This window comes from Oncorhynchus clarkii, chromosome 11, assembly GCF_045791955.1.
Source record: "Oncorhynchus clarkii lewisi isolate Uvic-CL-2024 chromosome 11, UVic_Ocla_1.0, whole genome shotgun sequence".
Lineage (NCBI taxonomy): Eukaryota > Metazoa > Chordata > Actinopteri > Salmoniformes > Salmonidae > Oncorhynchus > Oncorhynchus clarkii.
In genome coordinates this window covers 24,478,449-24,506,091 of record NC_092157.1, presented here as the reverse complement: position 1 = coordinate 24,506,091, position 27,643 = coordinate 24,478,449, and the positions used below count along the sequence as shown (strand labels likewise).

Sequence of the window (27,643 nt, the reverse complement as noted above, 5' to 3'; positions counted from 1 at the left end):
ATCTCTTGGTCTTTTTTCAGCTCTTCACATACAATTAAATGTCTCTCCTACCTGTTAACAGCAGAGTCCGTGCGGATGGTTGCTATGGGCGACCTCATGTTCTTCAAGTCCCACACCTTGACGGTGCGATCGTCACTCCCCGAAACCACGTTGTCCCCCACTGTGAACACAGCTGACGTCACCGTGCTGGAGAGACACACACACAAAAAAAACAGAATGATCATTGTTAAAATCTCTCAAAGCCATCAAATCTACACTACATGGACAAAAATGACTGGATTCGGCTATTTTAGCCACACCGGTTGCTGACAGGAGTATAAAATCAAGCAAACAGCCATGCAATCTCCATAGACAAACATTAGCAATAGAATGGCTTTACTGAAGAGCTCAATGACTTTCAACGTGGCACTCTCACAGGATGCCACCTTTACAACAAGTCACTTCGTCAAATATCGGCCATGCTAGAGCTGCCCGGTCAACTGTAAGTGCTGTTATTGTGAAGTGGAAACATCTAGGAGCAACAACGGTTCAGCTGTGAAGTGGTAGGCCGCACAAGCTCACAGAATGGAACCGCCAAGTGCTGAAGCGTGTAGCGCGGTAAAAATCATCTGTCCTCGGCTGCAATAGAATGGCCTTACTGAAGAGCTCAGTGACTTTCAAGCTCACAGAATGGGCCTGTCGGGTGCTGAAGCGCGGTAAAAATTGTCTGTGCTCGTTTGCAACACTCAGTACGGAGTTCCAAACGGCCTCTGGAAGCAACGTCAGCACAATAACTGTCCTTCGGGAGCTTCATGAAATGGGTTTCCATGGCTGAGCAGCCGCACACAAGCCTAAGATCACCATGAACAATGCCAAGCGTCGGCTGGAGTGATGTAAAGCTCGTTGCCATTGGACTCTGGAGCAGTGGAAACACGTTCTCTGGAGTGATGAATCACGCTTCACCATCTGGCAGTCCGACGGATGAATCTGGGTTTGGCGGATGCCAGGAGAACGCGACCTGCCCAAATGCATAGTACCAACTGTAAAGTTTGGTGGAGGAGGAATAATGGTCTGGGGCAGTTTTTCATGGTTCGGGCTAGGCCCCTTAGTTCCAGTGAAGGGAAATTTGAACGCTATAGCACACAATGATATTCTAGACGATTCTGTGCTTCCAACTTTGTGGCAACAGTTTTGGGAAGGCCCTTTCCTGTTTTAGCATGACAATGTCCCTGTGCATAAAGCGAGGTCCATACAGAAATAGTTTGTTGAGATCAGCGTGAAAGAATTTGACTGGACTGCACAGAACCCTTACCTAAACCCCATCGAACACCTTTGGGGTGTATTGGAACACCGACTGCGAGCCAGGCCTAGCCCAACATCAGTGCCCAACCTCAATATTGTTTGTGGCTGAATGGAAGCAAATCCCTGCAGCAATGTTCCAACATCTACTAGAAAGCCTTCCCAGAAGAGTGGAGGATGTTATAGTAGCAAAGGGAGGGAACAACTCTATATTAATCCCATGATTTTGGAATGAGATCTTCGACGAGCAGGTGTCCACATACTTCTGGCCATGTAGCGTATCAAATCAAAAACAAACTAAAAAGTATCTCAAAGAGATCACATCAAAACACTGCTGACAAACAACAGGAAAATGGAGTCTATTAAAGCTGGAATTCGTAGCAGTGAAACTACCACATCCGTTTGCGATATTACAACATCAAAGGTGTTCATTCAAACAACAAACACCATTTATTTAACTAATAACTAACCCGCTGGGGCGACCAGTGGTGCGGTTTCACTTTATGTGGATCTTTAAAGGTGTGTTACTTTTCTTCTAAGACTCATCATGTGTGATTCAAATGAAGTCATTCAGCCTGTAGGGAGAGTCATCTCCCTGCCGTCACACAGTCATTCATAAATGAGAGTGATATAAACCGTGAGGAGGGAGGTTAAGGCTATTTTTAATAATCTACCAGCGGGGGTGTAACAATCAGGCAGTTCCAGAGTGGAGCTCCTCTCCCCAGCCCTGTGGTTGCCTCTCAGTGTGCCGTCACTGGGTACGCCTGCCTCCGGCACTGGGGAGGCTGGTTGGTGGGGGGAATCTGTGAGCCACAGCTACTGGAGCAGAGTGACAGTGTAGAGGGCATGTTCTGACATTAGTAGCCTGAGGACGTGCTCAGTGCTTAGCCTGGGGGGGGGGGGGGTGTGTGTGTCTGAAAGTCACCATAGTCTCTGAGGGTCAGTAGAGGTTGGCCCAAAAGTGCTCACCTCAGCACAACTTCCCAGGCGGGAGCCATGCGTGATGTAGCGCGTCGCTCTCACACGTCGCTGAGGTCAGGACCATTCGTTTAATGGACTCATTTAAGATTTCTTATTCATTTCACACATCACTGTCATCTTTTTCTTCCAACCCCCCTCTCTCTCTCCCTCTCTCTACTGAAGGAGCCAGGAGGATTCGATTTGGCGCTCTGTTCGTTCTGATTAAGATTAGCAGCAGAAAAGCCCCATGCAGCACCACCTTAGCCTCACTCACTGGCTAACTCCTAGCCATCTTTAATTTAAATTGACATTATATTACGGTTTAATTAAGGGGCTAAACTCTGCCGTATTAAAGATGTGGGGCCCTGCCCAACTGTACGTATATGACCACCGGGGGGGGGGGGGGCTCTCTCATGGGCAATTTGAAATCCCAAATGGCACCCTATCCCCTATATAGTGTACTACTTTTGACCCAGGCTCATAGTGCTCAGGTCAAAAGTAGTACACTATATAGGGAATAGCTAACCAGTCCAATGCACTTTTTGACATTGTAAGGTAAGGTTACGTTATTAAAGTCCTATTATAACTTGGGAGGTATTCTGAAAGTCTCTCCTGAGCCGACTGACAAGCAGGGTCAAGGCTCATTAGGAAAAGGGGAGAAGGGGGTAGGAGGGAAGGAGAAGGCCCAGAGGTATCAGTGACTGGGCAAGTCTTTGTTAAAGGCTAACGAGAGACGTCCACCTATTAACCCTGGACATGATCTTCTACATCCTTAGCTATCATTAATCTGAGTGTAGATTCTGCATTACAAATAATACACTGCATTTTTCAGCAAATATCCTGAACATATATTTGGCGTACATAAAATAAAATAATTCGGTGTCATTTCTTTGTTTGAGTATCATAACGATCAAACATTTCCTCCCCGTTTCTATGCATATCATATTTATAGAAGATTCTTGCCTGTCAAATAGAACCTGTTCACTATATTTTTTCCAATGTGACATTATGTTTAAATTGCACTGAGACGAACATTCACAGTGACTATAGAATCAGATTTATGTTGGCATATTCCTCTGAAGCGCTGTGTTAGACAGACACAGACACATGCACGCACACACAGACACACACACAGATGCCTGCCTGTGATCAAACGCCTCGGAACAGAAGCGAGAGACAAACGCGACATGGCATCCCGTTGGTAAAGCAAGTCTGCTGCCACTTCTCATCTGCACTTTACGTGTTAGCTCATGTACATTGGCCGTGTCTCAAAAGGCACCCTGTTCCCTATACAGTGCACTGCTGTTGACCAGAGCTATGTGGATCCTGGTCAAAAATAGTGCACTACACAGCAAATAGGGTGCCATTTGGGGGCGCACTTTCAATTATTTCACAATTATAAGGAGGGGGGACTTAGAGGCTGAATATGCTGTGCTTTTGACTGCCACCATGCTCTGTCACTGTGCATTAGCTATAATTGCGTCTGAAGACACTGCAAATGAGCTACTCCTTCCCAAAGCTCTCTATCTATTAAACCCTTTACACTGATGCTCCCCTGCAACATTACACTGTGCTGCTCTGTCAAGAGGACATGTTATAGGAAAACATTCAATTGTTACATTTACAGTTGAAGTCAGAAGTTGACATACACTTAGGTTGGAGTCATTAAAACTCGTTTTTCAACCATTCCACAAATTTCTTGTTAACAAAGAAGTTTTGGCAATTCGGTTAGGACATCTACTTTGTGCATGACAAGTAATTTTTCCAACAATTGTTTACAGACAGATTATTTCACTTATAATTCACTGTATCACAATTCCAGTGAGTCAGAAATTGACATACACTAAGTTGACTGTGCCTTGAAACAGCTTGGAAAATTCCAGAAAATGATGTAATGGCTTTAGAAGCTTCTGATAAGCTAATTAACATAATTTTAGTCAATTGGAGTCGTACCTGTGGATGTATTTCAAGGCCTACCTTCAAACTCAGTGCCTCTTTGCTTGACATCATGGGAAAATCCAAAGATATTAGCCAAGACCTCAGAAAAAAATTCTAGACCTCCACAAGTCTGGCTCATCCTTGGGAGTAATTTCCAAATGCCTGAAGGTACCACGTTCATCTGTACAAACAATAGTACACAAGTAAAAACACCATGGGACCACGCAGCCATCATACCGCTCAGGAAGGAGACGCGTTCTGTCTCCTAGAGATGAACGTACTTTGGTGCAAAAAGGGCAAATCAATCCTAGAACAACAGCAAAGGACCTTGTGAAAATGCTGGAGGAAACATGGTACAAAAGTATCTATATCCACAGTAAAACGAGTCCTATATCGACATAACCTGAAAGGCCGCTCAGCAAGGAAGAAGCCAGGAAAACCGCCATAAAAACGCCAGACTACGGTTTGCAACTGCACGTGGGGAGAAAGATTGTACTTTTTGGAGAAATGTCCTCTGGTCTGATGAAACAAAAATAGAACTGTTTGTCCATAATGACCATCGTTATGTTTGGAGAAAAGGGGGGAAGGCTTGCAGGTCGAAGAACACCATCCCAACCGTGAAGCAAGGGGGTGGCAGCACCATGTTGTGGGGGTGCTTTGCTGCAGAAGGGATTGGCGCACTTCACAAAATAGATGGCATCATCAGGCTGGAAAATTATGTGGATATATTGAAGCAACATCTTAAGACATCAGTCAGGAAGTTAAAGCTTGGTCACAAATGGGTCTTCCAAATGGACAATGACCCCCAAGCTTACTTCCAAAGTTGTGGCAAAATGGTTTAAGGACAACAAAGTCAAGGTATTTGAGTGGCCATCAAAAAGCCCTGACCGCAATCCTATAGAAGATTTGTGGGCAGAATTGAAAAAGTGTGTGCAAGCAAGGAGGCCTACAAACCTGAATCAGTTACACCAGCTCTGTCAGGAGGAATGAGCCAAAATTCACCCAACTTATTGTGGGAAACTTGTGGAAGGCTACCCGAAACATTTGACTCAAGTTAAACAATTTAATGGCAATGCTACCAAATACTAATTGAGTGTATGTACACTTCTGACCCACTGAGAATGTGATTCAAGAAATAAAAGCTGAAATAAATAATTCTCTCTACTATTAATCTGACATTTCACATTCTTCAAATAAAGTGGTGATCCTAGCTGACCTAAAACAGGGAATTTTTACTAGGATTAAATGTCAGGAATTATGAAAAGCTGAAATGTATTTGGCTAAGGTTTATGTAAACTTCCGTCTTCAACTGTTCATTTTAGTCATTTAGCATACACTCTTATCCAGAACGACTGACAGGAGCAATTATGGTTAAGCACCTTGCTCAACGGGCACGGAGTTTTCCTAGTCGGCTCGGGGATTTGAACCAGCGACCTTTCTGTTATTGGCCCAACGCTCTTAACCGCTAGGCTTAACAGCTAGGCCATTATATTCTTCTTCAGTCACACTGCGGAGCCAATTCAGACAAGACAAACCTCTGAACAAGAGACAGATACTGTGGGAAGAAACATCTAATCCAAACATCCTAACCATCCTAAGACACCCCTCTGCGATTTAACCAATGATTACAATTGGCATTTTAAAGTACTGTATGAAAACATTCTGCAAATGGTACAATGTGTGTCCAAATGAGGGGCTTGGTATTTGGTAGCAGTGATATGACCAACAGCTACTCTCGATAGTCAAACAAATCAGGCATTTTGTTTGTAACATATTTGTCCCTTCTGAAACAGATTGCAGCATTTCTAACCCCCTGCTGTCAGTGTGTACGACAGGAGCTCCCTAAGGTAAAGCCCCTCTGTGGTGTCACTCAGCAGCTCATAACTCATGGCTCCACATGACGTGTGTGTGGCGGGACAAAGCGGTTGTAGGGAGTTCCAGGGCCAGGGGACATGAGTGTGTGTGCGCGCGTGTGCGTGCGTGCGTCCGACTGTGCCTTCACAGGGAGGCCTCCTGCCAGGCTGTGTGTGGGCCTCATTCATCTTGTTGGGTGCAGGGCAGCCAAGCGTCTCCCTACAGCTGACAGTACACACACAAACAGTCTACTGCAACACTGGGTTCCCTGAGAGGGCCTCAATCAGCACACACACTGCTATGACTGACACTCATTAGGACTAACAGCTGTCTCAGCTAACACACACACACACACACACACACACGAGAGAGCAGTTTTTCAGATACAGTTTGCACGTGTTAAAGTAAATACGTTCTTAAACAAGTAATTTATTATTCCAGGTCTAGAAACAGAACAGTAAGACACGATCTCACTGCCTACCTATGAATATAAATAAACCTCCTCCCACTCATCATTACTGCTAAGGGTTCTGAGGGACTGAGTTATAATATAGTTCTTAGTTAAAGAGCTCGTATAAAGATGAATAACTATGAATGGTTCAAGAGGGACACAGACTTTGTTCACATGTGGATAGTTTGAGTAATTTTCAATTTGGACAATTTTTGAGCATTTATCAGAGTACTAAAGCTACAAAGTTATACGCAGCCATGTTGTTAGAGCACTTCACATCATGGGTGAGCTTTATGTGGTAGTTTTGACTACAATGAACTGCAGCTGTTGCTCAATGGTTGACTTAGCTCAAAAAACTATCCCCTTTTGTCTTACAAAAAGGCGAGCAAGAAAGAGCGAGGGTGAGAGTGAGGGCGAGCGAGGGAGTGATTCAGGTGAGTGGAGGAGGTATCAGTTGACTTGCTTGAGATGCTGTGAACGTAGAGAGAGGAAGGAGAAGGTAATTGCCTTAGCACTAACAGGCCACGACAGACAGCCGACACACACACACACACACACACAGTGAGTGGCTGGCTGTGTGCTTGTGCTAATCTCATTACAGTGATTGTCTATGAGAGAGAATGAAAGTGGGGATCTGTAGGAATTATACATGTTGGGGTCGAACATAATGAGCACCATGTAATCCCCAGCAATCAAAGGCTGCCAGAAGCAGCCTGCCTGTACTACACCACTTTGCATTAACGAGACTGACGACAGGAGTCACATTCAAATGGTTTGAGAGTAAGGGGGAGAGTGGAGGGTTTGGGGGAGCTGACAGTCCACGTTTTCAAATGAGCCACTCAAATTGAGCCTTTAACAGCATTGGAACGAGAGGGGCCAAATTACACAGAGCGAGGATGAGCGAGGGATTAACGGGGAAACGGAGTGATAAATGGAGAGAGCTGAAGGGAGGAAGAGAGAGTCTCAGAAGGTGGTCAAAGTGGTGAAGATGAAGTGCTCAATAATAAATGATAAAGAGGCAAGTGGAGGATTTTGCCTAAAGCCAGTCGGGCACAGGAAATTAATGTGACATGTTTTTAAAAAGAAAGAAAAACATAAAAACACTGAAAATGGTTGGAGAATGCTTCAGAGTGGTGATATAGCGACTGCTCTATGGGTGAAATAAGATGTTGCACTGCCATCTTGTGGAGGAATTAGCTCCAACCTTACAACTGCTTCTGTTTTAGTGAATATTATGTATAGTATAGCCACTGAAATAACAATATGACATCACGTGTGACGTTAAGCACCTAAATTGCTTGTCGGGGACTGTGTGTGTGTGTAACTCACTCGGTGTGTCCCTGAAACACGTTAACAGAGTGGATGGAGGGGTCTCTGAAGTCCCACAGACGGAAGGTGGTGTCTCTGGACGAGGTGACCACCAGACGCTGGCTTGGATGGGTACAGCAGTGGGTCAGCTCCTGGTCGTGGCCTGGACACACACATACAGTATTAAAGATTTGGGTCCGTGTAAAACTGTACTTAACATGACAGTGTTATGATATGAGGGCAAGGTTAGTGTTAGGGCAGAGACAAATACACTATACAGTTTACACTTCAAAAATTCATTCCCATGGGGGGCAGCAGCAACTTTGTCCAGGTGCTGAGCCTGGTTGATACACATATCAGGTGCTGATAATTAAGGTGATCGTCATTCAGGGTCTCAGCTTGCAAACCGTGAGGCTGCTGGTTTGTTTGGTGTCCATGAGACCTTTCGTTTGGTTTTGAATCTTTGTATAACATTTAATTTAATTTCTATTGACAGAGGGGTAAAAATAACCCACACTTAATCATAAAATTAAACAAATGAGAAAATAGCAGGATTCTAAAACTTTACCCTCACGCCACTTTTTGTAGCCTAGGGTCCAGGACAAAATGTGTCCTTTTCTAAACGCATTTCATGCAATTTGACATTTAGCAGAATCTTTTTTAATACCGCACAAATGATCAAAATGACAGGCTACTTTGACACTGACAAACAGAATCTGAGGTCAATAAAAACGACCTTGTCTTGAATCCATCAATAGCCTAGGGCTAGGTGTGTGGAGTGTGCACATATTGTACAAAATGAGGAAATTATAGTCCTAAAAAAGCTTTCCAGCTTCACTAACTCGCCCAATGATGTACAGCTCACACACCGGAGATGGCTGATGCGCTCATGCCAAAAGCATCTCTCTTGTTTTACTTTGTAAAACAATGCCGTCCACTCAATAGGCCTATTTGGAAGTTGATTGAATATGTTGGTAGCCTCTACAGACAGATTAGAGAGTCTTCTCTTTTCAGCAGGAGCCATTTGCTTTCCAACCTTTGTTTTCCCGGGATTGTATTTGAAATATTGTGAAAGTCCTGTTTTGGCTGCATGCTGTTAACTGACAGATTTGCCACACATTCTGGACTGTGATTGGTCTACACACAATCCACAGCTAGGCAATAATAAAACATTTAAAAGCCATTGATCCTCTGTGGCTAAATTATAGGCTTTCTCCTGGTGTAGAGTACTGAATGATTTAATTTATTTTCTGGACAGACAGCAGTAATTCTATAATGTTGGCAAATGTTTTTCAATTCATGGGTGCTGCAACACCCTTCCCGCGGCTATTATTCTATAAGGAAATAAATGATGAATTGCAACGCAGGAGAGACGATAGTTGCAGGCTCATGTCAATCTGAGCAGAGAGGGAGAGTTATACAGTACCAGTCAAAAGTTTGGACACACCTACTCATTCAAGGGTTTTTCTTTATTTTTACAATTTCCTACATTATAGAATAATAGTGAAGACATCAAAACCATGAAATAACACATATGGAAACATGTAGTAACGAAAAAAGAAAAAAAAGTGTTGTGCAAATCAAAATAGATTTTATATTTGAAAATCTTCAAAGTAGCCACCCTTTGCCTTGATGACAGCTTTGCACAGCTTTGGAATTTCTTTCCTTCTTAATGTGTTTGAGCCAATCAGTTGTGTTGTGAAGATAGCCCTATTTGGTAAAAGACCAAGTCCATATTATAGCAAGAACAGTTCATCATTACATGAAGGTCAATCAATCTGAAAAATGTCAACAACTTTGAAAGTTTCTTCAAGTGCAGTCGCAAAAACCATCAAGCACTATGATGAAACTGGCTCTCATGAGGACCGCAACAGGAAAGGAAGACCCTGAGTTACCTCTGCTGCAGAGGATAAGTTCATTAGTTACCAGCCTCAGAAATTGCAGCCCAAATAAATGCTTCACAGAGTTCAAGTAACAGACACATCTCAACATCAACTGTCAACTGCGTGAATCAACTGCGTGAATCAGGCCTTCATGGTTAAATTGATGCAAAAAAACACTACTAAACGACACCAATAAGAATAAGAGACTTGCTTCGGCCAAAAAACACGAGCAATGGACATTAGACTGGTGGAAATCTGTCCTTTTGTCTGATGAGTCCAAATTAGAAATTTTTGGTTCCAAGCGCCATGTCTTTGTGAGACGCAGAGTAGGTAAACGGATGATCTCCGCATGTGTGGTTCCCACCGTGAAGCATGGAGGAGGAGGTGTGATGGTGCTTTGCTGGTGACAGTCTGTGATTTATTTAGAATACAAGGCACACTTAACCAGCATCGCTAACACAGCATTCTGCAGCGATACGCCACCCCATCTGGTTTGCGCTTAGTGGGACTATCATTTGTTTTTCAACAAGACAATGACCCAAAACACACCTCCATTCTGTATAAGGGCTATTTGATCAAGAAGGAGAGTGATGGATTGCTGCATCAGATGACCTGGCCTCCACAATCACCCAACCTCAACCCAATTGAGATGGTTTGGGATGAGTTGGACCGCAGAGTGAAAGCAGCCAGCATATGCTGGAACTCCAAGGCTGTTGGAAAAGCATTCCAGGTGAAGCTGGTTGAGAGAATGCCAAGAGTGTACAAAGCTGCCATCAAGGCAAAGGGTGGCTACTTTGAAGAATATGAAATATAAAATATATTTTGATTTGTTTAACACTTTTTTGGTTTCTACATGATTCCATAAGTGTTATTTCAAAGTGTTGATGTCTTCACTATTATTCTACAATGTATACATTTTTTTTAAATAAAGAAAAACCCTTGAATGAGTAGGTAGGTGTGTCCAAACTGTTGACTGGTACTGTAATATAAAGTGAATGTCAATCTAGTTCTGTAAGAGATATAGGCACGCTTCTCTCTCTCCCCACAGCCACGGCCACGTGTTGGTCTCTAGGCTACGTTTCGCAAACGATAAACCCAGGCCGCCCAACCCAGATCAACTCTTAGAAAATTAGGCACGGGCTGAAAGTCTTTCTTTTCACAATTCGGGGACATTAGAATTACAAAGCCAACTCAAATCAACTCTGATTGCTTTTATTCAGAACTTTGCAAACAGTGAAAAAAAATGTAATGAGAGGTAGGCCTACTGGATCATGGAACAATCCAAAACTCAAGAAGTGCTGGATCCAAATTAAGCACAGCCCCCTCTTACCCTCCCACAGGACCACTACACCCACCCACCCCTACCCCCCACAGGACAGCAGCACCCACCCACATGAACGCTACAGATACTCAAGGTAATTTAAAAGGGTATTATTTTATCTTAACCACTGCAGAAGTCCAATAGTGAATGTTATGGCATTATGCGCCATGCAGTCACGCCACCGAAAGCTCTTATTGAGTAAAAGACAGTAACCATTAAGTTTAGACAGTGAATGGGGAGGTTTCCATCGACAGGTAAACATTGGCCGTGAGGCCAGCCAGCCATAATTGCTTTTCTTGCAAAGAGAGATCCAATTTGGAGGTGTCACTGAAGAGTATAATCTGCACTCCTCTGAAGAGTATAATCTGCACTGAGCATGGAACATGTTTAGAGTGCATTGTGGAGAGCATATTGGAGACTAGTCTCCAGAATTGGGATACCTCAGGGCACTCCCAGACCATATGAATTAAGGTACCAGGAGCATCCTGAGGGCATAGAGAGCATTTCAGTGTTGGATTTATTTTCATTTGGAACAGCCTGCGCTGGTCAGATAAGATCTGAAGACAAAATGTAAATGGTTGTTCTGTTGATGAGGATTTCTAGAAGGAATTCGATTACAGTTTGCCAGTTAATTTCAGTGACTGAAGGTCAGAAGTCTCTCTTCCGTAGTGGTCAATTGACAGGGGCTTCTCAGACGCTTCTCAGAAACCAGTGCCCTGGGTTTAGGGGGGGGTGAATTGGTAGTGTTTCGCATGGCAGAACAAAGTTGTAAATAAAATAATGATTTTCCCGGTAAATTAAAAGTTGTTTGTAAATTCTAAAATGCACAGAGCCCTCCCTCATCGAGAACATTACCTTGATGTGTACACCCTTGTCACTCCAGTGGTGGAAGGATATAGGGCGGCCCCCCAAACAGATGTCGGAATTGTGGAACAAAGGAGAGTGATTGCATCAATTGGTTTTGGATCATTTTTTCAACGGTGCGACACACAGAGATGGCCAGTGTTATTTAGGGGACACATTTTGTTTTGGAGTATCTCAAGGAGACGTTGGCGTGGACCAGATCCTGAAACCTGTGCGAATGTACTAGGTAGGTTGTACTAGGTAGGTCCTCTATGGGATGCCAAGCCACCTTAGCATCTGGATCCCATCATGTGGAAAGAGGCCAGAGAACAAATGACCAGAAATAATTAATAAAAAATTGGAAGGCATTGGCCACCTGCCATATTTTTCCTTGACAGAGTATGTCGTTTAATGCAATGGGGCATGTTTTAGAGACGGAGGAATGCAATTTGTTCCAATATCCAGTCGGTGGTGCCAGAGGGAGCATTGAGCTGAAAAGTTAAAGCGTGTTCATCTTGATAATAGAGATCTGTGATTTTAATGAATTTGGAAATGTTGATCTTTCCAGATCTGACAGCACGTCTTTGAGAATCTTGTTGTAATTATTTGTAACTATGAATTGGACTGTGGGGTGGACATCAACTCCCAGGTATCTAAACTGTTTAACTCCAGGGATACCAAGTGTTTCCATCAGGGCATAACATTTACCAGCCACTCAAGATTTTTTTACCAGCCCAAATATATTTTTTACCCTACAATTACTCAAAAAACAAAAACAAATGAGCATGGTTTGTAATGTTTCTAAAACAAATGTATTACTAGTAAGAAGTCATGTGGTATATTGTTGAACTTAATTTGACCAAAATATTACAGAGACAAATTCACCTGCCCCTTTAATGGTTGGCGGGAGGTTACTGTGGTAGTGCGACTTGAGTCATGTTTGTGCCTGTGAGATTCCCCTTACAAAAAAATATTTCAGTTTTTAAACTGCATTAAAAGTGCAATGACTACAGTCGAATGGTATTTTGGAGAATAACTACAGTACAATGCAGTTGAACTGCGGTTACTGCACTGTAACTGCGGTTACTGCACTGAATATTGTTGTTTTGGACGCAGTATTTGCAACGAACTGCAGTTATACTGCACTCTGACTGCAATCTTTTTTCGTAATGGTGAGTCTGACTAGTAGAAGCGTCGTCTTTACTTCACTAGAAGTTGAAACTCAAACATAGAAAAACAACCTAGCTTGTGAACAAAACAATGTAAATAGCCAAGAGACACAAGGACAAAGTCTCACTTCAGTAGACTTTCATTTAAAGGAAATCAGACCAACGTTTGTGCTTGTGCGCAGCGCTTCTAAAAATGAATCTTACACAGCTCTTTACGTGGGCACAGCCCCTAGCCAGGCAGTGTCACAGTGCGAGGTGGGATAAGCTCTATAGATTCGTAGTTCTTTGATTTTGTACCATTCATTTACCAGCTATGAAACAAAACGTCAGAAATACTTTGAGAACAGCTACTGCAGCATTTATTTGACTATAAATGTGATCATATTTCTATTCACAACCCCTACGAAAAGAGATTGCTTCATTATACTGCACTTTGACTGCAATAAGGCCCGAGGAGGTGTGGTATATGGCCAACGTACCACGGCTGAGGGCTGTTCTTGTGCACAACACAGAGTGCCTGGATACAGCCCTTAGCCGTGGTATATTGGCCATATACCACAAACCCAAGGTGCTTTATTGCTATTATAAACTGGTTACCAATGTAATTAGAGTAGTAACTTGAAATGTTTTGTCATACCAGTGGTATACTGTCTGATACCACAACTGTCAGCCAATCAACATTCAGGGCTCAAACCACCCAGTTTATAACTGCAGTTAGAGTGCAGTACGAAACTACTGCGTCCAAAATAATACCTTTTTTTTACTGCAACAATTTTGCAGTTGAACTGCAGTACACTGCAGTTATTATGCTATTACTGTGAGCAAAACACCACAGTCGACTGCAGTTACTGCAGTTTCAAAACTGCAATATTTTTTTGTTAGGGAAACACGAGTGAAATGCTCGCACTGTGGAGCCGTGACCACCCGCCAACGTGGTTGGTGAAATATACATTTTACCCGCCAACGCCAAAATATACCCACATTTGGCAGGTGTTCATTTTAGGCACTGGTTGCTATTGAATAATCTCCCATATTAAATAGAGGTAAAAGGGCAGACTTGACTCAGTAGATTTTATAGTGGTTTTCCTGTTTGTATATATTTGTTTTTGTCCCCATCTGAACATGACCTCTCGTCCAAGTGGATCGTTAAGACAGAGCTTCTCCTGAACTTGGCAAGTTGTTGTCTCCTGGGCACATAGCACTGTCCTCAAACACCGATTTCTCACATAAATGTACCCATTCATTCAAGTTACAGACCATGTAACTAGGCCTAGGACCCTAGACTTCGGAAGTGCAACAATATTGGCAAGCTAGTTTATTGGATTTCGTAAACAACAGCCAGGGGCTCGCTCGGGCACAGGTTTGAATGTATTTTTTTACATTGTAGCGTTGCCCACCACAGAATGCAGAGGGGAGAGGAGATTGCAATGAAGAGAACCATTGATAATACATATGCAGATGGACTATACTTAGATTCCACTACACTCCTATAGGCGGGATGTGTCCGTCCTCTGTGCCTACCTGTCAGTGTGTGGACCAGCTCTGAGGTCTCCACCTCATATAGGTTGGCAGCACGGTCCCAGGAAGCAGTGACCACCTGCTTGCCCCCTACCAGCCAGTCTGCAGCGATGACCACCCCTTGGTGGCTCTTCAAGGTGGTGGTGGCCACGCGGATGGTGGGGACCTCACTGCACGGACCCTCCCCGTCCCCGTCACCATCCTCCCTGTCTGAGAAGTCCAGCTCGTCGTCACACAGTGCCTAGGACAGCGGGGGAAAAGAGAGGAACAGAGTTTCTTTACAGGGCCCTTATCTTAAAATGTATCTCCTCCTATTTAGGAGTAACTATGAGTGAGTTAGTGGTATGTGAGAGAGAGGACAGTGTATGAGTAAATGTACACATGAGAGAAAGGTCCTTATCTTCTTATGGCTGGGGGGCAGTATTGAGTAGCTTGGATGAATAAGGTGCCTAAAGTAAACGGCCTGCTCCTCAGTCACTGTTGCTAATATATGCATATTATTAGTAGTATTAGATAGAAAACACTCTAAAGTTTCTAAAACTGTTTGAATGATGTCTGTGAGTATAACAGAATTCATATAGCAGGCAATATCCTGAGTTGAAATCAAAACAGGAAGTGAGAAATCTGAGCTTTGTATGTCCCCAATTAAATCCCCTTGAGATATTAATGATGTTGCCCTGCCTAGGGGTTCCACTAGATGTCAACCAATAATATACATTTTAATGAGACTTCTATGGTGTTGTGGGAGTGAATGGGAGCAGAATGTATCAGGTGTCTATCAAGCAGCCATTTTCTGATCACGCTTATTCCTCATGGTACCCACTTGCGTTCCATTGCCCATGAAGACAAGAAGGAATACTCCGGTTGGAACTTTATTGAAGCTATATGTTAAAAACATCCTAATGATTGATTCTGTACTTAGGTCGAAGAAACATTTCAAACTGTAATATAACTTTTTAAAGTTTTTGTCCAATGTAACGCTGACCAGAATGAGCGTTTGGATATGTATACCAAACACGCTAACAAAATAAGGTATTTGGACATAAATAACGGATATTATCGAACAAAACAAACATTTATTGTGGACCTGGGATTCCTGGAGTGCTTTCTGATGTAGATCATCAAAGATAAGGGAATATTTATCATGTCATTTCTTGTTTATGTTGACGCCATCGTTGCGGCTGTGGTGATTTTTACTTCTGAGCACCGTCTCAGATTATTGCATGGCTTTCTTTTTCCGTAAAGTTTTTTTTAAATAAATCTGACACAGCGGTTGCATTAAGGAGAGGTATATCTATAATTCCATGTGTATAACTTGTATTATCATCTACATTTATGATGAGGCGGCAGGGTAGCCTAGTGGTTAGAGTGTTGGACTAGTAACCGGAAGGTTGCAAGTTTAAACCCCTGAGCTGACAAGGTACAAATCTGTCGTTCTGCCCCTGAACAGGCAGTTAACCCACTGTTCCTAGGCCGTCATTGAAAATAAGAATTTGCCTTGACCAAATACTTATACTTGCCTTGACCAAATACTTATATTCCACCATATTTTGCAAATAAATTCATAAAACAATCCTACAATGTGATTTTCTGCATTTTCCCCCCCTAATTTTGTCTGTCATAGTTGAAGTGTACCTATGATGAAGATTACAGGCTACTAATAATATGCATATATTAGCAACAGGCAGGTTAAATAAATGAAAAAATGAGTATTTCTGTTGAATCGATGTGGCAATGCAAAATCACAATGTTTTTGGAACTAGTGAATGTAACGCGCCAATGTAAACTCCGATTTTTTTATATAAATATGAACTTTATCAAACAAAACATGCATGTATTGTGTAACATGAAGTCCTATGAGTGTCATCTGATGAAGAGTATCAAAGTTAAGTGATGAATTTTCTCTATTTGTGATTTTTTTCTCTCTCTCTTTGGCTGGTAAAATTGACTGTGTATTTTAGTGAGTTGTTGGTGACCTAACATCATCGTTTGTGGTGCTTTCCCCGTAAATCCTATTTGAAATCGGACACTGTGGTGGGATTAACAACAAGACTCCCTTGAAAACGATATAAGATACATGTACAGTGGGGCATAAAAGTATTTAGTCAGCCACCAATTGTGCAAGTTCTCCCACTTGAAAAGATGAGAGGCCTGTAATCTTCATCATAGGTACACTTCAACTATGACAGACAAAATTAGGGGGGAAAAATGCAGAAAATCACATTGTAGGATTTTTTATGAATTTATTTGCAAAATATGGTGGAATATAAGTATTTGGTCACCTACAAACAAGCAAGATTTCTGGCTCTCACAGACCTGTAACTTCTTCTTTAAGAGTCTCCTCTGTCCTCCACTCGTTACCTGTATTAATGGCACCTGTTTGAACTTGTTATCAGTATAAAATACACATATTCACAACCTCAAACAGTCACACTCCAAACTCCACTATGGCCAAGACCAAAGAGCTGTCAAAGGACACCAGAAACAGAATTGTAGACCTGTACCAGGCTGGGAAGACTGAATCTGCAATAGGTAAGCAGCTTGGTTTGAAGAAATCAACTGTGGGAGCAATTATTAGGAAATGGAAGACATACAAGACCACTGATAATCTCCCTCGATCTGGGGCTCCACGCAAGATCTCACCCCGTGGGGTCAAAATGATCACAAGAACGGTGAGCAAAAATCCCAGAACCACACGGGGGACCTAGTGAATGACCTGCAGAGAGCAGGGACCAAAGTAACAAAGCCTACCATCAGTAACACACTACGCCGCCAGGGACTCAAATAATGCAGTGCCAGACGTGTCCCCCTGCTTAAGCCAGTACATGTCCAGGCCAGGCTGAAGTTTGCTAGAGAGCATTTGGATGATCCAGAAGAAGATTGGGAGAATGTCATATGGTCAGATGAAACCAAAATAGAACTTTTTGGTAAAAACTCAACTTGTCGTGTTTGGAGGACAAAGAATGCCGAGTTGCATCCAAAGAACACCATACCTACTGTGAAGCATGGGGGTGGAAACATCATGCTTTGGGGCTGTTTTTCTGCAAAGGGACCAGGACGACTGATCCGTGTAAAGGAAAGAATGAATGGGGCCATGTATCGTGAGATTTTGAGTGAAAACCTCCTTCCATCAGCAAGGACATTGAAGATTAAATGTGGCTGGGTCTTTCAGCATGACAATGATCCCAAACACACCGCCCGGGCAACGAAGGAGTGGCTTCGTAAGAAGCATTTCAAGGTCCTGGAGTGGCCTAGCCAGTCTCCAGATCTCAACCCCATAGAAAATCTTTGGAGGGAGTTGAAAGTCCATGTTGCCCAGCAACAGCCCCAAAACATCACTGCTCTACAGGAGATCTGCATGGAGGAATGGGCCAAAATACCAGCAACAGTGTGTGAAAACCTCGTGAAGACTTACAGAAAACGTTTGACCTCTGTCATTGCCAAGAAAGGGTATATAGCAAAGTATTGAGATAAACTTTTGTTATTGACCAAATACTTATTTTCCCACCATAGTTTGCAAATAAATTAATAAAATCCTACAATGTGATTTTCTGGATTTTTTTTCTCTCATTTTGTCTGTCATAGTTGAAGTGTACCTATGATGAAAATTACAGGCCTCTCTCATATTTTTAAGTGGGAGAACTTGCACAATTGGTGGCTGACTAAATACTTTTTTGCCCCACTGTATGTTTGAGGAATTTTAATTATGAGATTTCTGTTCTTTTGAATATGGCGCCCTGTACTTTCACTGGTTGTTGTCATATCACGGGATTGCAGCCATAAGAAATTATATGAGAGATATGATGAAGGGTGGTGAATGAATCAGTGAGTGAGTGAGTGGGGCTGTGAGTAGAGGACAGGGAATGAGACTCACGCTGATATCTGCTAGAGGCGGGATGACGGGCAGTTGCACCATGTAGCGCCAGATGTGAGCCGTCTGGTCCCCAGACGCTGAGGAAACACGAACACACACAAACATGAATAAACACAGATGGACTGAGAAGTGTCACTTCAGCAAACACACCACCACACACACACAGGCAGTCATCGATCACATCTCGTAGTTCTAACGATGTGCCAACTCACAGCTACCATAGCAAACAAACACAGAGAGAACAGAGATTATGAATGGGACGATGAAACACGTCAAAATGGAGGGAAAGGTAAGTGAACACTCTCTGTTGAGAGAGATGTTTCAACACATCTGTACTGAGGTGACGACACAGTTGAACAATAGTTAAACAACAAGCACAGTTGAACAACAGCTGAACTAACTACAACAGTCATTGATGAATCTACAACACAGGTTAACACCTGCATGTGGTGTTTTCGTGGCATTACCATACGTTAGCATACCTGTCAGGGCCATCTGTTCCGTAGGGTGAAACTTGATGGAGTTGACTGATCCGGCATGGCCAGCATACCTAAGCAGACATTTTCCTGTCTCTATACTCCACAGAGCAGCAGAGTGGTCTGTGGGGAACATTGAAAAAAAATTAAAAGTTAACTATATTTATCCAAAGCTTAGTGGCAAAACATTTCCCAGCAAGTTTATATCTAAAAACACCTCCTAGTACTTCATCAGCACAATTCCAGACCCCAGTCATTAGACAATGATGTCCACCTCTTCATATGTTAACATGTAGCCTAAATGTGTAAGCGTTTCTCTTGTTATTTTTGAAGATTATCCTTTCAAATGAATACATTTCAATTTCAGGTCCACCTTAGAGGTGACATATCTGACCTGCTGATGCGGTCCCAAGAACCACAGGTGAGTTCCGTGTGACCGCCAGGTCCCAGATGCCATCCCGGTGGCCCACATACTCCCTCAGGATCTGACACACAGCTCTGGACGTGGTGGCTTTGAAACTCGACACTATCTACAGAGAGGAGACACCACAATGTTCTCACTCACCAACCACACATTGGTGCTGGATGAGGCGAGTTTCCCCCTTACTATGTAAAGCGCTTTGAGTACCTCACCTGGTAAAAAGCTTCTGTAAAAGTCCAATCCATTACTGACACACCGGCTCACTACTACCCTGTGAACAGTAACTGTGCCTTATTCATTATTATTTTGGGGCGGCAGGTAGCCTAGTGATTAGAGCGTTGGGCCAGTAACCGAAAGGTTGCTGGATCGAATCCCCGAGCTGGCAAGGTAAAAATCTGTTGTTTTGCCCCTGAACAAGGCAGTTTAACCCACTGTTCCCCGGTAGGCCGTCATTGTAAAAAATAATTTGTTCTTAACTGACTTGCCTAGTTAAATAAAGGTTACATTCAGACTCAAAAGCACCATTATTGAACAACCAGTACACAAGAAGAATGTGGTCAGAAGCAGAGAAAGATCATTGGAAATAGTGTTTGGGTTCCAAATAGTGAGTTTGACATAAACATAAAAGTACAACACTTAACTGTGGAGTTAAATATTGAAACAAGGAAAAGCTTTCAGTCAATACAGATCTGTTCAGTCGTTCAATAAACATTTGCGGGAAAGGAAGTATTCATCTGAACCACAACTTAGTTACAAAAGGGCTTTTGATAGCAGTAAATCATTACACAAGCTCTAATGATCTGAAACAGCTAGAATGTTTACATAGAAGCTTACTCTTACTTCCTCATAATCAACAATGAATGAGCACCAGTGTGTAGCACAGTGTGTAATCAAACATACCTTGCTCGTGGAGGCTTTGTACGTGGTCATCAGTTTCTGAGAGAGCTGGCTGGTACTGTGACTGGCTGTGTACGCACACGAAGATGAACACATGGTTCGATTGTTAGAGAAACAGGTTGGATTTCATTCTCAGAGAGGAAGGAATAAAACACCCCGAGACTAAAAAAATACAAAATAAAAAAAACAATCTATTCGTCACAATCTTGGCTTTACTGCTGTGTCAGCCCATGTAGTAATACTGTGATGTGATTCAGACTATATGCAAAGATAACAAAACTGTACCTTGTTCATTTGAATGGTTTAACACTAGGGTAGCACTTACATTTACTACAAGAAAAGCCAGTGAAAAGAAACTAGCAAATCAATTCATCAATTAACAATATCTAAGCCTATACCAAATGCAATACAACTTTATTATTCCTCAAGCGAAGACTAAATACTATACTTCAGGTTAACTGTACCTTTCGCTTTCAGAGCTCCTTTGCTCAGCTCTCCTCCATCGATGGTTTGTCCTTCGGATACTAGGCGCTCGTTGAGTGTATCAATTTCCCGGCGCACTGCAGAATTAGCGCACACACACGGTTATCGGACAACAGAGATGACAGACAGCCACTACAAAACCACAAGGAAGTCAATCAGTTTCCTCAAGATCAGCATTTCACCCCCACAAACATAAAACAAACCGGTGGATGAGCAGTAGACGACTGTGGCAGCCAATCAGTCCCCGAGCTGGCAAGGTAAAAATCTGTTGTTCTGCCCCTGAACAAGGCAGTTTAACCCACTGTTCCCCGGTAGGCCGTCAATGTAAAAAGTAATTTGTTCTTAACTGACTTGCCTAGTTAAATAAAGGTTACATTCAGACTCAAAAGCACCATTATTGAACAACCAGTACACAAGAAGAATGTAGCATATGGTCAAAAGCAGAGAAAGATCATTGGAAATAGTGTTTGGGTTACAAATAGTGAGTTTGACATAAACATAAAGGGGGCAGGCGTTCCTTCCTACAACACCTCCATAACATTATCCATTGATCAGTTACTATCTGTATGTAAATAGGCAAATCAATAATCATCCATTTTGTGCATTACATTAAATACACATGACACGCCCTCTTGTTCTCACTTACATTCTAAGTTTTCGATGTAGAGATTCTCAAACTCCCGCTCTATCTGGCCAAACAGGTCTAGTAGATTGCTCCGCAAGGATAGAGGCAACTTGGAGTCCTGCAAACAAACAAGAACTGTTAACTTCAAGGTCATAAAATAAACAGCAGTTCCCGGAAAAAGGGAAGCAGTTTCATTAAACAACTTCACATTCTGACAGGGGAATATCTATCCAGACATGACAAGCCATTGTTTTCTGTAACTGATGCAAAATAGACACAATTTTAGCACTGACTGTAACTATAGTAAGTAAATTGAATAACTAACACTGATGTCACTACCGTAAAACCAAGTTACAGACAGTAGTCCATCACAAGAACACAGCCATAAATGTCTCATTACAAAACGATATTGAACTACCTTTTGTTCTGACTTACCAGTATCTCCTTTCTCTACAACTGACAGTTCCCAGTGAACAGTTTGCATGTACGCAGATTAAAACTATGCAAAGAAAAGTAGGCCACCATGAAAAGTCATACGGTTTTGACAGCTACTGAAACTGCTGCTATCCATATAGTTGAAGTCGGACGATAACATACACTTAGGTTGGAGTCATTAAAACTAGTTTTTCAAACACTCCACAAATTTCTTGGGAACAAACTATAGTTTTCGCAGGTCGGTTAGGACATCTACTTTGTGCATGACACAAGTCATTTTTCCAACAATTGTTTACAGACAGATTATTTCACTTATCATTTACGGAATCACAATCCCAGTGGGTCAGAAGTTTACATACACTATGTTGACTGTGCCTTTGAACAGCTTGGAAAATTCCAGAAAATGATGTCATGGCTTTAGAAGCTTCTGATAAGCTAATTAACATAATTTGAGTTAATTGGGGGTGTACCTGTGGATGTATTTCAAGGCCTACCTTCAAACTCAGTGCCTCTTTGCTTAACATCATGGGAAAATCAAAAGAAATCAGCCCCAAAAAAATGTAGAGCTCCACATGACTGGTCATCCTTGGGAGCAATTTCCAAACGCCTGAAGGTACCACGTTCATCTGTACAAACAATAGTACGCAAGTATAAACACCATGGGACCATGCAGCCGTCATACCGCTTAGGAAGGAGACGCATTCTGTCTCCTAGAGATGAACGTACTTTGGTGCGAAAAGTGCAAATCAATCCCAGAACAACAGTAAAGGACCTTGTGAAGATGCTGGAGGAAAAAGATACAAAAGTATCTATATCCACAGTAAAATGAGTCCTATATCGACATAACCTGAAAGGCCACTCAGCAAGGAAGAAGCCACTGCCCCAAAACCGCCATAAAAAAGTCAAGACTACGGTTTGCAACTGCACATGGGGACAAAGATGGTACTTTTTGGAGAAATGTCCTCTGGTCTGATGAAGCAAAAATAGAACTGTTTGGCCATAAAGACCATCGTTATGTTTGGAGGAAAAAGGGGGAGGCTTTCAAGCTGAAGAACACCATCCCAACTGTGAAGCACGGGGGTGACAGCATCATGTTGTGGGGGTGCTTTGCTGCAGGGGGGACTGGTGCACTTCAAAAAATGGATGGCATCATGAGGCAGGAAAATTATGTGGATATATTGAAGCAACATCTCAAGACATCAGTTAAAGCTTGGTCGCAAATGGGTCTTCCAAATGGACAATGACCCCAAGCATACTTCCAAAGTTGTGGCAAAATGGCTTAAGTACAACAAAGTCATGGTATTGGAGTGGCCATCACAAAGCAGTGACCTCAATCCGATAGAAAAGTTGTGGGCAGAACTGAAAAAGCGTGTGCGAGCAAGGAGGCTTACAAACCTGACTCGGTTACACCAGCTCTGTCAGGAGGAATGGGCCAAAATTCACCCAACTTATTGTGGGAGGATTGTGGAAGGCTACCTGAAATGTTCAATTTAAAAGCAATGCTACAAAATACTAATTGAGTGTATGTAAACTTCTGACCCACTGGGAATGTGATGAAAGAAAGAAAAGCTGAAATAAATAATTCTCTCTACAATTATTATGACATTTCACATTCTTAAAATAAAGTGGTGATACTAACTGACCTAAGACAGGGAATTTTTACTCCCCTGTTAAATGTCAAGAATTGTGAAAAACTGAGTTTAAATGTATTTGGCTAAGGTCTATGTAAACTTCCAACTTCAACTGTAGCTTAGTCACTAAACTGTAATATGACATGAGGAAACCAAATAGCCTATATCTCAGTTCTTTAAATTGACACACACCCAACACGTTCAAGACCACGAGAGTGAGTGAGAATGAGGTTAACCACTCTCTCGCCATTCAGTCAATGGCACATGTAAACACCCTATGTATACATTTTTTTTAAAGGCAATTTGCAGCAAACAGCCAGCCCCTTGAGTCTTTCAAAGCTGCTCAATCATGTGCATAAAGATCTCCTTGGTTAGCGAGTGAAAGGATATGAGGGCCTAACCTCTAGTGTAGTAGTAGATTCTGCCAAGATGGCACCGACCGAGAGGGCAGCCTCGCTTTCTAGTTCTTAGAAAACTTTTCAGTATTTTGTTTTTCATGTATTATTTCTTACACTGTTAGCCCAGAAGATGTTATGTGCTATTACATACAGCCGGGAAGAACTATTAGATATCAGAGTGGCGGTAACTCAGCACTATGCCGCTCTGACACTGCTTGTCCAAATATTCCTTTACTTAGATTTGTGTTTATTGGATATATGTTGTGAACTTGTTAGATATTACTTGTTAGATATTGCTGCACTGTCGGAACTAGAAGCACAAGCATTTACATCTGCTAAACACGTGTATGTGACCCAAATATTTTGATTTGATTTGATACAGTGGCTGGCGGATGGATACGGTCAACAAAGAGCCAACAGGTACTGGAGATGGAGAGCCTTGATGAAAAGAATACTCATACCTGCACAAGCGGACGGTATTAAAACTTGATGAGACAACAGCAGCTTGTGGTACTGTTACTGTATGCTCAGAGCAAATAGAATGGATAGACAGGCCAATGACAGGCTATAGAGGGACTGTCTAGAGAACCGATGCCAGTCACCTGAAAACAACGTCACCCCAGTATACTTAGGTCTAGGTTATGCTTATTCGGCATGACAACTCACACTTGAGGCTAGCCTACACCATTTATTAACAACGGCCAAAACATTGAGGGGACAAATTCTAACGTAATTTCTGTACTGTACTGCTGTCAACTTCCTTTTTATTGGTATAATGATAAGATGGTCTTGATCAAACAGTATGCCTAGGATGTATTATCTCACTGACTGAGGTAGCAAACACTGTGTTTGCATCAGGGATGGTGCCTGACTGTCTGTCTCATCAAAAAGATCTTAGTCTTGCTGTTAGAGACAAATCAACTGTATTTGAATTCCAAATAGACCTTACATGTGAGACACTATCTGATTGATCGTGGAGGTATGGTTAATCACTAACTTATTTGACTTAAATATTAAGCCAGGAATTGTAAATAGAGATAGGCTAATTGACTTATTTAATGTATTGAGTCAATAATTTAACATTCATGTATTTTCAGCAACTCTGGCACTTAAGTAGACAATGTCTTTATCCTCTTCTCTGAAGGAGGATTTTTAATAGGCTACTACCATGGCTAACAGCACACACATTTGATTAACTAGCCTACACACACACTGTGTACACACTTGACTAACTACACACGTTTCCGTTTCAAAATAAAAAAACTAGGCTAAATATGCACCTCGGTCCCCAAGAGACCACGAGAAACATGATGTACAGTACCAATCAAAAGTTTGGACACACCTACTCATTCAAGGGATTTTCTTTATTTTTACTATTTTCTAAGCTGTCATCAAAGCAAAGTGTGGCTACTTTGAAGAATCTCAAATATAAAATATATTTGATTTGTTTCACACTTTTTTGGTTACTACATGATTCCATATGTGTTATTTCATAGTGTTGTCTTCACTATTATTATACAATGTAGAAAATAGTAAAAATAAAGAAAATCCCCGGAATGAGTAGGTGTGTTCAAACTTTTGACTGGTACTGTATGTCTACACTTTCTCTGAGAAAGTACATCTTACTTAAAGCATGTTGCAACACCAGGTAGAAAGTAAGTCGCAAAAACCGTCAGATACTGTCCTCTCTCCCTGGTAATATTACAGAAACAAACCTCCCACCAACAACAGGTTGACAATTGACATGCTAATCAACATACAATGATAGGCTATTTTTAATTTTTACTGTAATGGTTTCAATTTCAGTAGTACATCACTACATCTTAATAACTAACATTATAAGCAGATACAAGCTAACTGCTTTTTAAAACGTTCATATGTTTTAGAGAAAGAGAGATAGAGCATGTGTGTGTGCACATGTACGTTTGTGTATTAAGGTACCGTGTCTACTGTGTGTGTTTACTTTGTGTGTGTTTACTGCGGTAGTCAGCTCACTCACCTGTCCGTCCAGCATATCTCTCTGCATGCCTGTCACTGTGCGCTGCTCCTGGTCAGTGCTGTTGCTGCGCCGAATGGACAGGCTGTGGGACTTGCGCTTCTGCTTGGTGTGACGGGCGGCGGCACTGCTTCCACTCTCTACAGGCATCCCTCCTCTGTGACGTCCTCCGGTTCACTTCCTACCTGAGACTGAGCAAACACAACCCATGGTTCAACCCTGGCTGTCAGGTTTCACATTACTGCTCTCTGCTGGCGCCTGGAGAATGGCTGTCCTAAATGGAACCCTATTCCCTATATAGTGCACTACTTTCAACCATAGGCCCCAATATAGCACACTACTTTTGACCAGAGTCCTACAGGCCCTGGTCAAAAGTGGTGCACTATAAAGGGAATAGGTTGCCATTTGAGACTAAGCCAGAGGCTTTATTGTTCTGGTCATAGCACTGCTGTTTAATAGACTTCCCTTGTAGTGTAGCTACAGGATAGTAAACATTCACTCTATCTAGGCAAGTTATCAGGACAATGAGAATGAGTCAATTGTCCATATACTAGAGCAGTAAACATTCAATATGATCATGCAAAAGATGTGAGCATTTCAAAAGCCAAAGAAAGCAAGACTACTCCCAAATGGCATTTTATTCCCTAGTATAAAATGCCCTACTTTAGACCAAAACCCTGTGCTCTTGTCAAAAGTAGTGCACTATATAGATATGGAATAGGGTGATATTATGGACACAACCTGGGACATGGAAATAAGGATGCATACCATTAGTGAGAAGCAGCATGACAAGTACATCGTTGCATCCTAAACTGGCAGGTAATGAAGGTGATCACAATGATGTGGGTGGCCAGTAGCCTAGTCTCCACAGTTGATGGAGAAAGCCCTCAAAGACACCACTGGCTGGACAGACAGATGGAAAAACAAGATGTCAATAAACGGGCAAAAGAGTGATCTGGAGAGCAATTTGCTTATAAATCTGACTTCCACACTTGGATTCGAAAGAGACAAGACAGCAATGAGAACACAACAAATGCGAAACAACGTATTGATAGAGATGATGCTGCATCGGTAGTAGAGGTTGTTTGATTTTGAGTTGCTTTAATTATTAGCTGTTAGCAATGTGAATTAGTTAGCTATGAGAGAACCAGTCAATTAGCTACCAATGGCATGTAACTAGCTTGTTAGTACACGCCAACTAGCAGGCTAATAATGTGTGCATGCAACCTGTTATAGTCATGCAGACAGGCCTTCAAGCAGTAGCTATGGTTAGCAAGGCTGCCTTATATATCAAGGCCATTACTACCGGTACCTAACTAACGTTAGTTGGAGTACATACTCAGACGGAGAACGCAGCTAGCTAGCCTCAATTTCTAACTACGCTACTAACGTTAGCTAGCTAACTAACTAACTGGCTCTGAAAAGTCTTTTTTTTTCAACACAGTAGTACTCTAACTAAGCTACTTACTTTATAAAAGGTAACTACGCAAGTGTCTTTTGAAGGTCGTAGAAAAATAAAGGGAGAGAGCACGTATATTTCCAGAAAATTGGCTCTCGGTTTATGATACGAGTCGGCTCATGAATCAAGCGTCATGGGACACAAGCAACGCGAGGCTTTGGTGGACGAGAAAGGCAACCAAGGAATTGTCAAAAAGTTACTTATTTGATTTGACAGTCGTAGAGATATCTCAGATAGTTAGGGGACACAGACAAAGATCTAATCTATTGTGAGTGGCTAAAACGTTGCAAATTAATACGTTTGAAAGTTTTAGCTGATGTAGCTTTCATAAAAAAATGAGTAGGAGATGCTGCAAGTGCTGCTATGTCATGTGATAAGGCATACGTTTCCCATCACCAGCCAATACGATTTCCGTTTCTGTAAGA

The 27,643-nt window shown here is 42.1% G+C and overlaps 1 protein-coding gene across 3 annotated transcripts in view; it reads right to left on the bottom strand.

Moving 5' to 3' along the window:
• LOC139420400 (WD repeat domain 37) overlaps positions 1–27,643 on the bottom strand; it is a 32,414-nt gene that overhangs the window by 4,495 nt on the left and 276 nt on the right. Inside the window, exons 1-12 of one of the 3 annotated variants that reach the window (XM_071170457.1) lie at positions 27,228–27,360; positions 26,528–26,662; positions 25,763–25,950; positions 21,321–21,417; positions 20,656–20,751; positions 20,195–20,259; positions 19,268–19,403; positions 18,880–18,996; positions 18,398–18,474; positions 14,527–14,764; positions 7,811–7,952; positions 52–186 (exon numbers count right to left, since the gene is read on the bottom strand). In XM_071170457.1, coding sequence (XP_071026558.1) covers positions 52–186; positions 7,811–7,952; positions 14,527–14,764; positions 18,398–18,474; positions 18,880–18,996; positions 19,268–19,403; positions 20,195–20,259; positions 20,656–20,751; positions 21,321–21,417; positions 25,763–25,909 — 1,250 coding nt within the window. In that variant the 5' untranslated portion in view covers positions 25,910–25,950; positions 26,528–26,662; positions 27,228–27,360. Of the gene's footprint in view, positions 1–51; positions 187–7,810; positions 7,953–14,526; positions 14,765–18,397; positions 18,475–18,879; positions 18,997–19,267; positions 19,404–20,194; positions 20,260–20,655; positions 20,752–21,320; positions 21,418–25,762; positions 25,951–26,527; positions 26,663–27,227; positions 27,361–27,643 lie in introns of those variants that run through there. The other 2 variants (XM_071170458.1, XM_071170459.1) reach the window with 2 other exon arrangements.